The sequence below is a fragment of the Brachyistius frenatus genome, unplaced genomic scaffold, assembly GCF_029030835.1.
Source record: "Brachyistius frenatus isolate BFR_SWC_R1_liver_20210118 unplaced genomic scaffold, ASM2903083v1 Contig_11, whole genome shotgun sequence".
In the NCBI taxonomy this organism is placed as follows: domain Eukaryota; kingdom Metazoa; phylum Chordata; class Actinopteri; family Embiotocidae; genus Brachyistius; species Brachyistius frenatus.
The window spans coordinates 4,900,825-4,916,800 of record NW_027210610.1 but is presented as its reverse complement, the minus strand read 5'-3'; the positions used below and the strand labels follow the sequence as shown (position 1 = coordinate 4,916,800).

The following is a 15,976-nucleotide window of genomic DNA, read 5'->3' as shown; positions in this document are numbered from 1 at the left end:
TGCCACAAGCTATTTATTTTATCCTCAGACATAGATATCATCCTCCAGAAAGGTTTGCCACGGCAATTGTTTCTGAGAGTGAGGCATTGTGGTACCCGCAGGGTATATGAGAGGGTGGTCGAAATGATACTATTTTCTTGCACAACAAGGGAACGGCTAACAGCTCCCTCTGGGTGTCAGGGCTGTAAGGGGGAAAACGAGGCTTATCGGGCATGAGAATCCTGAACCAGCTCTGAGTCGCATGCAATTGCTTTAATGATGTACAATCAGACAGACAGAGAGGGCAGTGCAGGAAGTACTGTAACTGGAATAACAGAATTATCTCCTGACTTAGTGTTTCACAGGGGGTGGGGTTGGGTTCTGGAGGCATTCATGGTCGCACAACCAGAGCTCTGACTGGGGCCTGTTTTAAGATAATGGTGTTAATTTCGATAAGAATAAGGGGAAGGAATGGGGCGGCGGGGGGGGGGGGGGTACTTTAGGAAACCATTAATGTAATCTTGTGTGGGATTAATTCTTGAGTGAAGCAGGAGTGCTGTGAGGGCCAGTGTGGAGTTTATTCACAAAGTGTCCCCTCCTAATCTGCAGTTTAAAATGTAAAATGTAATTAAAGACACTCTGCCTGACTAACGCAGGGTACATCAGCGAGAGTACATCCTCAACCTGACTGGGGATTGCTGCTAAGCCACATCCAGAGTTATCAGCATTATGTATTATACCCTCATCTTATTTCCCCTGTTGACTTACAGAAGCACTTAGACTTGAACATCTTGTTTGAGACTTTGATCACTATCACACATGAATCTGCTGATGAAATTGGGGTCTTTTGCACAATATGAGTATGAAAGTAGAGATACACTCTGAAGCTATTATCACCATGTCCTGTCACTTAACCATATGGGCTTGTCTTTATTTTTAGAGTTGCGGATCTCATGGATCATCTGTGAAGAGCGGCAACGTGGCAGCAGGCACATCGACGGTAGCCCCGCCTATTCTCAGCAAAGCGCTGTCTAAAGGGAAACGCTTCAGGTCAGCACATGACATACTCTTATTTGCAGCCCTGTTATACAGTATATCTTTCGCTCAGTCGGCTTATATCGAGATATAAGAGGTAGCCAAGTGAAACATTTTATCTTCCTGTAATATCGTATCATATATTGGCCTCCAAACAATAAACAGATCACTAGAATTCTGAAAGATTTAGTGAGATCAACTATAATATATATCAGATAAATAGCCAACAACATAGGCCTTACGCCTTGTGTACATAGCCTTTGCGATAACCAGGCATTTCATATGAAGATTATTGGTTAGCTAATGTAATAAAATCTTAAATATATTCGGTCACAATAGTTATGAATGCAGATGTTTTTTATTTACATAACATTCCAGCAAACTGAGCAAAGTGATTTAATGCGTCTCAGGCAGATTCTGAAATGACTATCTGCACACAGATCGGAAGGAACATAGGGAGGCGGAGGCATCCTCCTAAGAGACGTGAATGTTAATGTGCACAGTTAAACATTGACTCAATCAAATTCTTTTCAAGCCATCCTTCAAATGACAGAAGATTCAATAAAATTAACATTTTGCTACGAGGGATCTCAGAAGCGGCCGCACTTTGTGATCACAGCAGTCAGTATCAAATGCTGCCATCTCAAATCCTCAGAAGAACACAGGGATGTGGATATAGAGCATGCTACAATGGCCCTGTCTGGGATGTTTACAGAAAAGCTCCATTTGCTTTGATGATATGGGTGCAGACACACTTTGACTGATAATGACACCCAGCCACACAACATGCAAGAACTCCCGTCACAAAAGTTTATTTCCCTCAGCGCCTATTACACTGATTGTTGCCAAATCACTAAACACGTTTGGTTGCTAGTAAATGTTTACCTTTTACTTCGTCTAACAGAGTTAAGCAACAGTTCTGCCGCTGAACTGTATGAAGGCATACATTAGAAAACAGGTTTTCACACATTTATTTAAAGCCTCATTACATTGCTGTGTGCATTTGGCAGTGTTTCAGTGTTATGCAATAAGGACAGAGTACAGAATGCACAGTGATGAAAGGAAGCTTTGTTTGGAGAGATCACGGTGAATTCAGAGGTTGTGTGTGTGTATACAGACAAAGGGAGATTTTAGATGTCTGGTTGACCATGATGACAACTGTAGTGAAAACCAGACATTGACAGCAATTGTTCTCTATTTTAATGGATCAGGTTGTTGTTTTTTGTCACAGAGGAATATTTTTCCACAAGGTTGTCATATGTGCCTGCAGGGAAAGAGTCAACTCCTCTTGGCTTTTTATTCCAACACAGTGTCACGCAGGTGCCTCATGAAGGGCAGCTGACAGTCAGTCATCTGTTCAGCTTGTTCTCAGGAGTAGGAGGAGGCAGAGAACTAGACTGTGATGGATGATGTTGAGATGTTTTCAGCTACTGACTCGAAAACTGGACCACATTGTGAGCTATCAGGAGAAATGCCCCATAAAACATGTCTTTATTGCCCACCAGTATTGCTGCAAAGTATTGCCTGTGTATCATCTGCTTTATCGCTGGGAACGAGCACGGGCAGACATACTGTATTTATCTGTTTGAATGCAGGCTCTATTTGATGAGCTGGGATTTTGCTAAAACAATGTAGATATCACATACATAATAATATTTTTTTTTTTTTTAAACACCTGTAGCCCCATCTTTAATCAGCCAGAGTCATCTACAGCCACATTAACAATTTTGTGTGTTTTAAGCTAAATGCTAACTTGAGCATGAAAATATGCTCATGATGTCAATGGTTACTCTAATGTTTAGTAGGTACAATGTTTACCTTGTTCAGCATTGTTTTAGCACACGAAAAATACAGGAATTGCGGGAATCTGGCCCTAATCAACAAATAAAACATTTTTCCTCATGAAGGATCAGCCTTCATGTTATTATAATTCCTCCCAAGGTGGGCATGAATGGCTGTACCAAATGTCAGCTCATCCTACTGTTGTCAAGGCATTTCATTAAAAAGCACAAATGTCATCCTCATGATGGCACCAGTGGAAAAGTCAAAGGATCACATCAACATTAGATGGATTCATCCTCTGGGGACCACAAGTGTCTGTACAAAATGTCATGACAGTCCATCCAGCACTGTTGGTCAAGACATATTTCAGGCTGAACCAAAGAGGTGGACTATCCCAAAGGCCGACATCCCCAGATACTTAACGAGTCCGCCTAAAAAGTATTGTGTTTGTGAATTTACAGTCCGACTAACACCTTCCTTCTGCACAGAGGTTGTTGTTCACACCACCACAGGAAAATGACCAAATCAATCATTTTCAACTAATCATTTCCATTTGATGTATTCTGATTGAATTAATCAGCAGGGCTCACTCTGTGCTGCCCATTGTTGTGGATATTTTGAAGTTGCTTTGCCAGCAGAACATTTTAAATAATATATAATAACATTATCGCTCTGCCAGAGGTCAATCATTGTTTTCCTTAGTGGTATTGTGGAATGTAATCAATCACCAAGATTCCTTTGTCATGATTGGATGATGAGGAAATTGTAGTAAGAGAGAGAGAGAGAGAGAGAGAGAGGGGGGGGGGGGGGGGGGGGGGGGGGGGGGGGGGGGGGGGGGGGGGGGGGGGGGGGGGGGGGGAGTTGGCTAATCAATATGCTCAAATTTAGCTAAGTCTAAGTCTTTTCTGTTTCACTTTAATATGTCCAGTAAAGGCATAAACAGAGATAAAGTTTGGTGAAAATACTATGTGCTGATTGCCCCTTCAGACATCAGTTTTGGAGATAAACAGATGCCTTTTTGTTTTAAACCTTTAACATTTAATATTTAATAATAACAACAGCTTGCCAATTTTTCCCATATAAACATATATTCATTTTTCCAGCTCTCAGTTAATCCTAAATAAAAAATGAGCATGCTAATAGCCAACAAAACTGACATGATTCAGCTTTGTTCATATCAATTTTTCATGATCAGTCAATTCAAAAGCCAGTGCCAGCAAAAGACTTGAGCCAACATTAGCAATGCGTATTGTTCCACAGCCACAGACATCAGGAAATTATTATAGCTTAACATTTATGAACAATGTCTCAGTCATCTATCAAAACAGCCAGATATTTACTGGACGATTTAGTTTTCAAAATTAATTACATTACGATTTAAAAGGAACGATGGAGTTCAGTTCAAGGACAAGCTACAACATTTTTGGACATCTTGATTATCAAAACAACAAAAAGAATCAAACGATCTACCGCTTCATACTCACACTATTTTTCTATTGTGCTGTTTCCGCAATGCCAAATTATTCATGAGCCAAAATCAAGCTGGAAGATTGTTTGAAACTGATTTGTGTTGAATAACATAAGTTATTCACCCAACAATAATAATATGTTTTTTGGTTTTTTTTGGTTCAGTTAAACTAGCACAATCAAGTGACCTATTGGTCACAGAAGAAACAGCAGCTGGTGAAAATGAGGGGAGGCTCACTCTTGAATGTATTCAAACTGAAAATGACTTAGGTCTGTATTTCATAGTCCCACTTGTGCTGTTGGATCTTTTTGTTCTTGCAAGATGGACTACCCACATCAGCTTGCAATAGAGTGCAGCATAACTTTGATTCACATTTGATGTCACTGCTTTATTGCTGCAGACATTCGGGTATCTGCTTTGAAGTAGCCCACCTACTGCACACAGAACAGTTTTCAAATCAGTGTGCCCAGACAGAGAGCACAGTATCTAAAGAAAGAGTTTCCATCATCATCAGCAGCAGGACATCAGTATATAGGCCTACTAGTTATTTAAAAATTGCAGCATATAGTAAGTCAGTAAAGCTTTGTTTATATAGCGCCTTTAAAACACAGTTACAACATGTTTCTCATACACACACAAACAAAATAAACAAATGAAGTAAAATGAATCACAATGTACAACAGTGTGTATTTCAACAAATACATTTTAAAGTTCACACAAAGAAGCACTTTAGCAGTGTTTTACATCACCATGCTAGTGACATGGCTCTTTGGATGGAAAGGTTGGTCTGTCAGTCAGACTACTACTTAACTTCAAACTAAATCAATGTCTTTGTACAGGCATTAACGCTCCAGGTAATCCCAGTTTTTCCTCAAGAGCTTCCCTGAAGCTGACTTTTGTGGTTAAAGGTGAAATATTATAAGATATACTGGACGGATTGTCATAGAATTTGATGTAGATATTCATGGTCCCTCAAGGATGGATTTGAATGGCTAATGGTTGGTGATCCTCTGAATTTTCACATAACGCCAGCAGGTCAAACATAGTTCTTAATCTGTGAAGTATTTCGAACTCTAAAAGACGAACTAGCATAACCTTTTTTGACTTGACTCCCACGTTTTGTTTTTTTCTATTCTTTAAATAGCTCCAATCATCAACATTTTAGCACGGTAAACATGTGAGCATACTGATGTTAATGTGGCAGCTTCAAGAGGGTCACTCACAGTTCGTGGAACGCCAACCACATCAGAGTTCAGATCTACTCATTTAATTTTTATGAGAGAAGAATCGTCTGTGCGTACCCACAGTGACACATGGTCCCCAGCACATCGCTGCTCAGCCTTTTCATTAAAAAAAATATGACAAAACATTAAAAAAATTAACAAATATGTCCCCATTTCAGAAAATGATGGCACTGGTTAAACATCTGACACATAAATTATTGACAAAAGTAAAAACAACAAAATCAGTGGCCCTAATAAAGTTTACATTCGCTGAAAGTTAACGTGATTTCTCCAGAAATAAAAAAAACATACTTTGAAAAGAAAAAAATAGCAACTCCACATTTCCACAGAAAATTATATTTCTGTTTACGTTAAATATACGAATACAACCCGAACATAAAAGTACACTAACAAAAGTGTGTTTTTATGGCCCTCTGCTTCAACAGGTAGATAGAAACTGAAATACATAGACAAGGTATGTTAATCTCAAGTTGAAATTGGCAATACACAAACCAAATAATATTCCAAAAACTACATAAAAACGTTTTAACATTGGTTAACACACAAAATAAAATACAATAATAAATTGTCAGCTACAATGTCATTTTGTGATAAGCACGAACAAATACAACCTATAAGAGCCACTGACAGAACTTGCAGATTAAGTTTTGTTTAACCACAATTAATTTTGTTGTCTGTTCGATTTAGCCATGACAGATTATTTAATACTTATGTAAAGCGTCTAACTCACTGGTGAATTACTCTTCTTTCCACGTGTATCTAATACCTCAGTCTCGTTCTTAGACTTTCCCTTAAGAAGGTTGTTTATGCACAGAGTCAATTGAAGGTGGAATGTGATAGTTTCTTTTTTAAATCCATTTTGCTTCAATAAACACAGAAGATGAGATGAATATTATACAATAGATTAATGAGTGCTGTTTCAATTGATAAAGCTTTTGTAAAATGGTTTGCTCTATTGACGGTTTTCATTCACAGTAATTTGCCTTCTGGTTACAGGAGTAGTTCCCTCTCACTAAGTCCCGCTCAACAACGCAGAGAGACTAATTACTTCAGGACCCCACCCATTTCCAGAGGGAAGCACAAATTATCGACAAATCTCATCGACGGATCCAGAGCGGCCGGCCATGTCTACAAACACCTGCAGGAGGATGAGCCAACAGACATGGACTCCATAAGAAGGTGAAACTATTTCTGTCTTTTTGTTAGTTTTGTCGTGTTTGTTTGATCCACTAAGAGGAAATTCTCTTTGCCTCTCTCCACTCTCGGGCCAAGTGCTCAGTTCAGTGATACAGACCTCCAGACTAACAGAGGTTAAGATGGAGTGGCAGAGGGATAATTTTGGGAGAAATTAGTTTTATGACTGAAATGCTCTGAGTTCAAATCCGTGAACTAGCCTATGAAATCTAATCCAGGGAAATAAATTAGATCTGCAGTGCCCTCCTTCAGCTGGGCCTGTCACAATTAATTTGGAGAACACACTTGATCCCAACTGCTCAACAGTATCATGGTGCAGGGGAAGATATGAGTATGTGTGTAATCCTTCCTGCACTTGCCACTGAGCTGCTGTGAATGAAAATCTGTTTCATACGCATGTTTTAACAGGGTTACAAATACAATAACTGTGCCAATGCTAATTACCAAATGACGCACAGGTTTACATGAATACTTTGATTTTTGTCTAATGCTCATGCATTATGTGGATGCTTCGTGGTTCACACATCAATGAAATTATTCATTTTCTGTAATTTACAAGCTAAGTATAGAGCCATGACCGAGGCTACATGTTGCAAAAGATTAATTTTAGGCATTTAGACATCTTGAAGTCTCATCATGTTCACCCTGATGTCGAGTAAGGACAGCGAGTTGCCCTATTTTGACGGCCACCATAAGCAAAGCACAGCTACTGGCGCCGTTTCAGGAGGCGTTCAAAGCAAGGAGAACTTTTGGCAGAGCAAGCCTCTCACCAGTTGGCTATCAGGGGGCTTAAAACACATTTTTAAAAGTACAGCCTGATCATCCTCCCTGGCACATGTTCAGAAAAGTAGCCTGATGTGAAATCCTTTTTGTCACGTTTGTTATCAAAGAGGAAATGTTTGTCCAGTGTCCTCCAGGAGGAAAGAAATAATTCAAAGAGAGACAAAGTTGCACATAATTTGACATCACTGAAAACTTTTATTTTCCCTTGAACATTTTCAGATTATAAAAAAAAAAATCCGAATTATTGTTGCATAAGAGCTACCAAAGCCGGAAAATATTCATCTTTTGCTGGTTACTTAGGTGCTTGCTTTCCTAAATAGATTTATGCATTATGTCAAGCAGCTCCACTGGCATTTCCTCTTTAATGAAGTAACACTGAAAACATTAAACTATTTTAGGTTTTGTTTACAGATGCAGACAAGAGCATCTTTAAGTCTGAGTAAAGCAGTCCTGTTTAGCATATGACTCAGAAACAGCCCTAATTTGCTGTCAGTGTGTGCAACTTGAGCGATGGCACTGTTAACAGAAACGTCTGTCATTAAATCAGTAGTGTCCCTTGTGCATTCCACACACTTAAAAGTGCCTAGCAATGTTCCTATTAGCATGCCAACCTGATTGAGCGTCACAGTGACTTGTAAGATGCACTGCAAGCTGGCAAACTCTTTATGTGACCTATTTCCATAATTTACATTTTTAAACAAAGCACCATGGAGCTCAGCAGTTCTTTCAAATGGCTGTGCAGAGAGATCCTCCAGGAGCAGTTTCCCTTTTCAACACACACTTTCAGCAACGTGGACGGACGCACGCATGCACGCACGCACACACACACACACACACACACACACACACACACACACTTGTACAGAACAACAAACAAACTAATAAAGAAACTAATGAGAATTCTTTTTTAAAATCACAAAGGCAAAATCTGTAAGCTATAGACAATTAAATCTAACACAGCTTTTTCAAGTACTGAAATAATACGGCTTCTCATCTTCTTGGGAATAAGATTGCATTTGTACAGTTAAACAATTTAGATCTCATTAGCCATTTGTAATTCCCTTACAGATCCATCACTCAAATATGGCTTTCGCTGGCCTTCAGAAGGTTGAAATGACCTATTTCTCGACTTACAAGCCATACAACACCGAGCTACCAAGCTTACACCCCCCCTCCCTCTCCTCCTCCAGCCCCCACGTCTCCCGTGTTGCCATGGATACAGCCTCTCATCTCTGGAAATGAGAAATGGGAGGTGGAAAGGAGAGTGAGAGAACGAGAGAGGGGAAAGTGAGGAAAGGAGGAGATGATGATCGTGCAGAGAAGGAAAGATGGAGGCACAGAGTGTGGTGTGGCGGAAAGTGTTAAAAAAAAAAAAAAAAAAAAAAAAAAGAAGCGAGAACAGCAAACAAACACAAGAATACCCTTCCATGTTTCCCATTTTGTGACAACAAATCCCAGCGGAGTATTGTCAGTTTCATTATCCAGTGTCAAAACATCTATTTACCCATCGCAGATAGGGACCGAATTGAAGGCAAATTTGCTGTGGGAGTTATTTTTAGATATGTTTTGATCTGTCGGATTTACCTCCAGCTTGCATTTGCCCTTCTAATAGCAAGGGGGAGTGGGAAAGTAATTCAATCATTAAAACTTGGTTATGCTACAAACAGTCTCTGAAGGCTGACAGTAACACTGGCTGTATCCTAAGGCTGTGCTGGGACAATTCTATATGTGAATGTGTCTTCAGTAACAATATTAACTCCTCTGCACATTTAACAAATATACAAACTTACCCACTCGACTCCAGATACGTTTCCTGTTCCTGTATTGTTTTCATACCAAGCGTGATGCCTTTCAAGCTCATCTGCACTCTTTTGTGACATTTCACTCTTCTGTGATACATTTGCACGACTCATCATCCTGCAAAATGTACTTGCTGAGCACACTTATACAGTATCCACCTTGAACGTTACGGCACAGGTCTATTAGTGTGCTCTGCGAAACAGTGTAGTGACTCTTATTTCACAATCTCAAATTAAAACGCATGTGAAGCAGTGCAAAGAGGTAAGGCATAGTGTTTCCATTCACACAGGCCGGGGTTAGGAATCCATCTGCCGCTGTGGAAAAGCCTTAAATCTCCGATAAGGCAGTCATGAGAGAAGGGATTTCTTAGTTAAACATCCATGCAGCAACAATACATGCCTGCTCATGCTGAGGATTATAAATAATTACTCAAAGATTATGAAAGAACAATACCTAAATAATGACCGTTTTGTTGGTGCGAGAGGATTTTTTTTGTGGAATTGAAATGAAATTGTAAAAGCACAAGACAATAGCAACCTTATCTCCATATTTACTTTATTCACTGTCTTCTATTCTTCTGGGGAAATGAGTGTCTTCGATGAAAAGGTCACAGTGTTGATGACTTGCTATGTTTTTCTCACCTTGCCATTTCTATTCTCTGTGCTGCCTAAAGGTGTGATTCTGCCAGTGGAAGGGTCGGTGCCCTACTCAGCCGGACCTCACTCTCTCACTTTACAGCCAGAAAAGGATGGACTGAAGTCCCTTGCACCCGCCTAGATAAGGGAACCACCTTCCTTCCGCCCTCCTTGCGCACCCGCTCCGTGCCCATCATCCCCTCGCTCCAAGCATGTGACCTTGAGGCTGGACACGCGCACATGAGTGACCGGAACCAAGCCGGGCTCCTCAAGTGGAACCCTGTGCTGGCTGGGAAGCTGGGGCTGCCCATTAGCAGTGCTCCCTCTCACCCTGAGATTGTTGTGTCGGCAACTAGTGCCAAGCACGGCAGTGTTATCCCTCCTGCCATCACCACCGCTGCTCCTATGGGGTCGGAGAAGAACCTCAGCTCCACACAAACACCCTGCTCCATTGAAATCACAGCGGAACTCACGCAGGAATTAAAACAGAAAAGCCTTTCCAGCCCCATGAAAATGTTTGGGTATTACAGCGAGATCCAGTACGGTGGCACAAACACTCACGAGGCTGGGATTGTACAGGAGTCGGAGGGAAGAAGTGTCCAGTATTCAGCCAGAGTTCTGCACACAGTCAGTGGGACCACAGGTTTGAGAGAAGCCCAGGGACAGTGCCAAGGTCAGACATCTCTCGTGCACGGAAGACCAAACTTGGCCGCCAAAGGACCCAGCTGCAGAGGCACTGGAAATGCTTATGCCAAGCCCTCTGCAAGCTGATTGAATTAACTCTGTAAAGCTTCGAAGACACTGTTTCCAATAACTGTATACCTTTGCTGGTGGCTCAGAATGGTTAGCAGGTGGGACCATCTGGGTGGCCACATGGACCAATAACAGATGGCCATCGATTGTAAAGGAACACAAACAGATTGAACTGCAGAGGGGAAAAAAATACTGACACAAAAGACATCAAATTACCAAGAAAAAGAGACAAACAAACACACATTGTGAATAAATGTGACTCAATAAGGAAAACAAAACCGTGACTTGAGTGGGAGCTTGACTTAAACAGTGTATTGAAAAAATGCCACTATTTAAAAGGAGCTTCTACTTAGAAACCAAAATAGTGTGTCATCTCTATGTTGTTTCTCTATTGTAAAGAAATGAAATTATATATGTCATATAATATATGTCATATAGACGTATATATATTTGACATACAATTGTGACAAAATAAAGACTAAGATAACAGTGTTAATTAAGGGCTTTGTTCATCTGAATCCAAGTTTCTTTACATGATCTTGTCAATGTGCTTGTGTTCATCAATTGTCATTTTTATTGTACAAAAAAAATCAGTATAAATACCCGAGATGTTCAAATCACAGCTAACATAAAATATGCCAATGTCAGGGCCAGTTCACCCCCATATCTCCACAGCAACAGACCCGTATATCTGGCACTCTAATTATCAGCGTGGAATTAAATAATGCAACAGGTTATATAGCTAGTTTTCTATGAACATCTCACACTAAAGGTGCAAAATGAGGAGAGGATGATTATTAAAGGCTTGGAACTATTGTGCATGAAGACAAAAAGTGCCTCAGATGCTGCAAATAATGATTGGGCTTCAGAGGTGTTCTCACTGAGTGCAGAATTATGTTTATTTTTCATAATTTCTCCTGATAAACCTTATGCTGTATCCATAGGCTACAAATACAAAATAAGACCTTCTGTGTTGAATTCTAACAATGGCCATGAGGTTTGTGGATGGAAATGAAGCACAGCAGCATACAAGCCGAGTACAATTCTTTATTTATGCCTCATTTACGTCAAATTCAGTATATCTCACTTTCCTTCCTTTCAGGTTTGCAATGACTGTTGGCGAGGTTGTATGTACAGGACTTACAAATGGGTATTATTGAGATTTCTTCACTTCTTCTCTGCAGGAAAAAAAAAAAAAAAAAAAAACTATCTTGAGTCTATAAGAAGGTTTTTGTGAAGATTAAAATGAACTTCATTGATCCCTAAGGGGAAATAGAGCCGAGGCAGCTGCAAAGGAAAGATAAAAATTACCATAAATAGAAAATATTTAGCATTCTAAATACATACAGTGACTGCTGGCGAGACAGAATTCACCACACTTTCCACCGATTTTTCAGATGTTTACAGATTTGCATACTGTATTTGCAATTGTCTATAGTGATCACAAAAGGCAGGTGTGCAAATAGTGCAGAATTAAGGGGGGGGGGGGTGGAACTGAACAAATAAGTGATATTCCCAGTCACTCAAGAGATTTTGGTCTGACAGCACACTCAGCACTATCACTAAAACATCCCTTAAGACACAGAATCTATTCCAAGGATCCCGAGCGCTGTCCTGGAGGCTCAGGGTAGCCCAGCACCTCACTAAAACACAAATCTATATGCATCACTGTCTCTTCAAAACTCTATATTTGTGATTAAGATGCACAGGTGCGTCGTTCACTAAGAATTCTGTGCAGGAAGTTAGCGTGCAGGGAAGGCAGGCACCTGAAATCACCAGCGCTGCTTATGGTAGCAGCTACTTTGTATGCAACATCATCATCAAGCTGGAGATTAAATGCAGATACTGAGCGCACACAGGAACAACCTGTAAAATATACATCACATGGGCTTCTGTTTATTACCAGTTTGGAATTCCTTGCTCCAGTAGAATTTGTCAAGAATATTATGATCCAAACTTAATACTGTCAAGTTAGATTTTTACATATTGCACATTTTCCGTATTTTCTTCCAAAATCTAAAACTCCTATGTGCTCTGCCTCCTCTGTGTAATGTTAGCATATAATTTTGTTTCTGACAAGTTATTTTGCAAACTGTTAAAATGTTGTTGTTTTTGTATTTGTAGACATGTTGGCCTTTTAACAAGAAATAGTTACACACTACAAGGAGTTATATCCAGCAGGCCATGATACACTTGCAGTGGCAACACTGGATCCAACAGCTCCCAAAACTCACTGAGCCATTCTCATGGAAAGCTGCCAATCGTGGCACCATGTTGCTTGACATCTACAGTAAAAGCATCCAACCACATGTTAATTTCTCTTCTTACTTTGACAACGAATTCACATACAAAGCCGTTTGAAAACACTCATATGTCGTATGACACAGTCATTTCCAAACAGCTCAGCATTGTAGTTAAATATAAAGCTGGAAACGATGATACTGTAATAGATTCGTGCCAGAGACATCTTCTTCCAGTGTGGCACTAATGAGAGGCCATGTGGATTTGAAAAGGAAGGGATCAGTCTTTGATCGCAGCTCACTCTGAATGTTGAAAACACTGTTTGAAGTATCATTTGAAAGAGTTCCAGTCTCACTAGTTGCTGAATGGGTTCTCCTGCTAAAAAAAAAAAAAAAAAAAAAAAAAAAAACTCAACCGAGAAACCAGGAACCTGAGGAATTATGTGTCTGTCAGTATCGGTGGCACATCTTAGTTCACACTAAACATTAGCTCTTGGGTGAATTTGTGGACACCATGAGAGGATGCTGAGTTGTTGAGGGGGCTGCAACGCTCGCAATCACGGACAACAATGAGGAAGATGGAAAAAGTAAGTGTTCAAATGACCTGTATTGTGTCAGGTTTGTTGGAGGTGGGCCCTGTTACTGTTCCATTAATCCTCACTGGTGTTTACTCTTTTATGTTTCTGAGGATTGTCGCACTCAGACTGGTCTCTCTCGCTCAGTGTGAGAGGAATACTGATGAGCCGGGGAAGCAAGGGGACAGTGAAGTTCCCCACCAGATGGCACAGAGATTATGAGGACAGCAGGCCAGCATGTGTAATGCAGCACTACCAGTGTGGATGTCTGCTAACATCTCTCAGCAGCTCACCTCAACGTGGGATATCAGGTGATATTTAACATCACCACCGGCCGTGTTAATACAAGTTTCAGTTTCTTTCTTGAGATGAAATATGTTTTGCTTGTGCGTAGGTAACAGTTGCTGACATTGTGATTGCAGCGCTTTCAGAAGTTGAAACAGGATTTATTTTGCTTCTAAACAGGTGCTGAATCTTTTAATATGTATTTTTAATGTCTGCAAAAGTACTCACTGTTTCTTTTGAGCCAGCAGACACAATACCAGGACCTCAACTACATGTTATCAAATTCCTGCTATGACATGTCAAAATACGGTGATGTAGTGGAAAAAGGTCTAGTCTATGTTCATGACCTAATGTACTACCAAATCAGCCCAGACTCAAATGTTAGTATGCTGACACGATCAATCAAGAGGCGTGTGTGCTTAATTAGCAATTATTATACCTGTTAAAGAAAAACATTGTGAGCATGATAGCAAGTATGTCCTGACGAAGCTAGTAACAAGGCATGGTTTAAGGAATATTGTGTCCTCATAGTGAAATTGATTTACTATTTGTTAAAGGTTGGAAAATATCCCAAACATAACTACAGAGTTATCCTTACCTATTGAAGGTAAAGAACAACTTGTTCTCATCCCAAAGTGTTAAATACTGCTTTTGTCACAGCATGCTGGCAACTCAGGGATACACACAAGGTACTTTAGGTCTAAGCACCAAAACTAATGTGGTCAGATTTAGGAAAAAAATCATAGTTTGGTTAAATATGAGTCGCAATTTGGTTGGTTTTGACACCAGAAATACTAAGTTAGGGTTTGAAAAAAGATCAAGGTTAAGGCTAAAATAAGTAATTTTACACAAGTAATGGTACTGAAAACAGTTACTTAACGTACGTTATATAAGTTATTTGTGTTACTTTATTAACTTACGTTACTGAAAAGAAATCTATTTTGACTTTTGCTTTCTCAAGGACATAAACACCAGTCTCCCGGGCAAAATGTGTCGTGTTTGTGCCATCCAACCACCTCCAACCATTGGCTTTATCACTTTCCACTCCATCCCATGACCTCATTCTTCAACCCGGGCGGTCAGAGTGCTGATGCCAAAGGGAACTTTGTCCATATCTCTCTGAAGCTAACGGCAAAACAGCAGCATTCGGTGTAATATTTGATTGGGAAGGACAACAGGCTGGATAGAAACGGCCATCACACCAGTGAAGGGAAGGTCACAAAACCCAACCATCCTTGTGTCTGCACTGTAGTTTGTGGCCACTACTATTAACAAGAGAAGAGTCTCCCGCTATGAATATTTAACAGGTGTAACTGACAGGACTTGATATTTACCAATTATGTTTTTGACTGCTGATTTTTTTTTTTTCTTATAATGTGGCTGCCCTTAAAACGTGTCACTCTGATATCCCAGCATACTTAACGTGAATAAGACCAGGGCTTGTTTTTCCATCAGGCATCCTTGCAGTATATCATTTCATGTAGTGTTTCTATTTCGATGCAGAACAATGTACAGCAGTTAACATGTAGTTAGTTTATGAATGGAGCAATGTTATTGTGATGCAACACTACTTAACAACAATAGTCCATCTGCTCAGCCTTGCTACAATGCTGCCCAGACATTGTGGGCTAGAATCTATAAACAAATGTTTACTAACCACAAATACTATAAATTGCCCACAGTGCTGGCAGCACAGCTTCTCCAGTGTGACACAGAATAATAAATAAATTCATCTCATCATCTGGTCATCTTTGTCCATACAAACACTAAACCACTACTCTTATTGATGCTTGATGGAACAAAACAAGTTCAATCACTTTGGTAGAAACGCACTGCGTGCCTCAGACATGTATGACCTTGAGCGTAATATTAGTATCTTTTTCATGAGTTGTAGAGTGTCAGTAAAAAAAAACAACAACCTGCAGACGTGTCTTTCATGAGGTTTCTGAACTGAAAAAAACATGTGCATCCTGAAACATACGCAGATCATTAAGCACACCACTGGGAATTCTATCTCATATTTTTTTTAACAAAATTGGACATCGTGCTTGCTTAATGACCAGAACAGACATATGGACAAGGGAGAACTAATTAAAACACCCTGTAAAGTGACTTAATGTAACGCTTTTCCGCAACGTAACGTATTTTCCAGGTTCAATGACGTTCAGTTCATTGTCATATTTGCCACAACAGGCCAAAGACA

At 40.0% G+C, this 15,976-nt stretch overlaps 1 protein-coding gene across 2 annotated transcripts in view; it reads left to right on the top strand.

Moving 5' to 3' along the window:
* nrg3b (neuregulin 3b) overlaps window positions 1-11,169 on the top strand; it is a 178,101-nt gene extending 166,932 nt beyond the window's left edge. For both annotated transcript variants that reach the window (XM_069691700.1, XM_069691699.1), the window contains 3 exons: window positions 920-1,029; window positions 6,505-6,687; window positions 9,959-11,169. In XM_069691700.1, coding sequence (XP_069547801.1) covers window positions 920-1,029; window positions 6,505-6,687; window positions 9,959-10,691 — 1,026 coding nt within the window. In that variant the 3' untranslated portion in view covers window positions 10,692-11,169. The remainder of the gene's footprint in view (window positions 1-919; window positions 1,030-6,504; window positions 6,688-9,958) is intronic.
* Window positions 11,170-15,976: the final 4,807 nt, after the last annotated feature.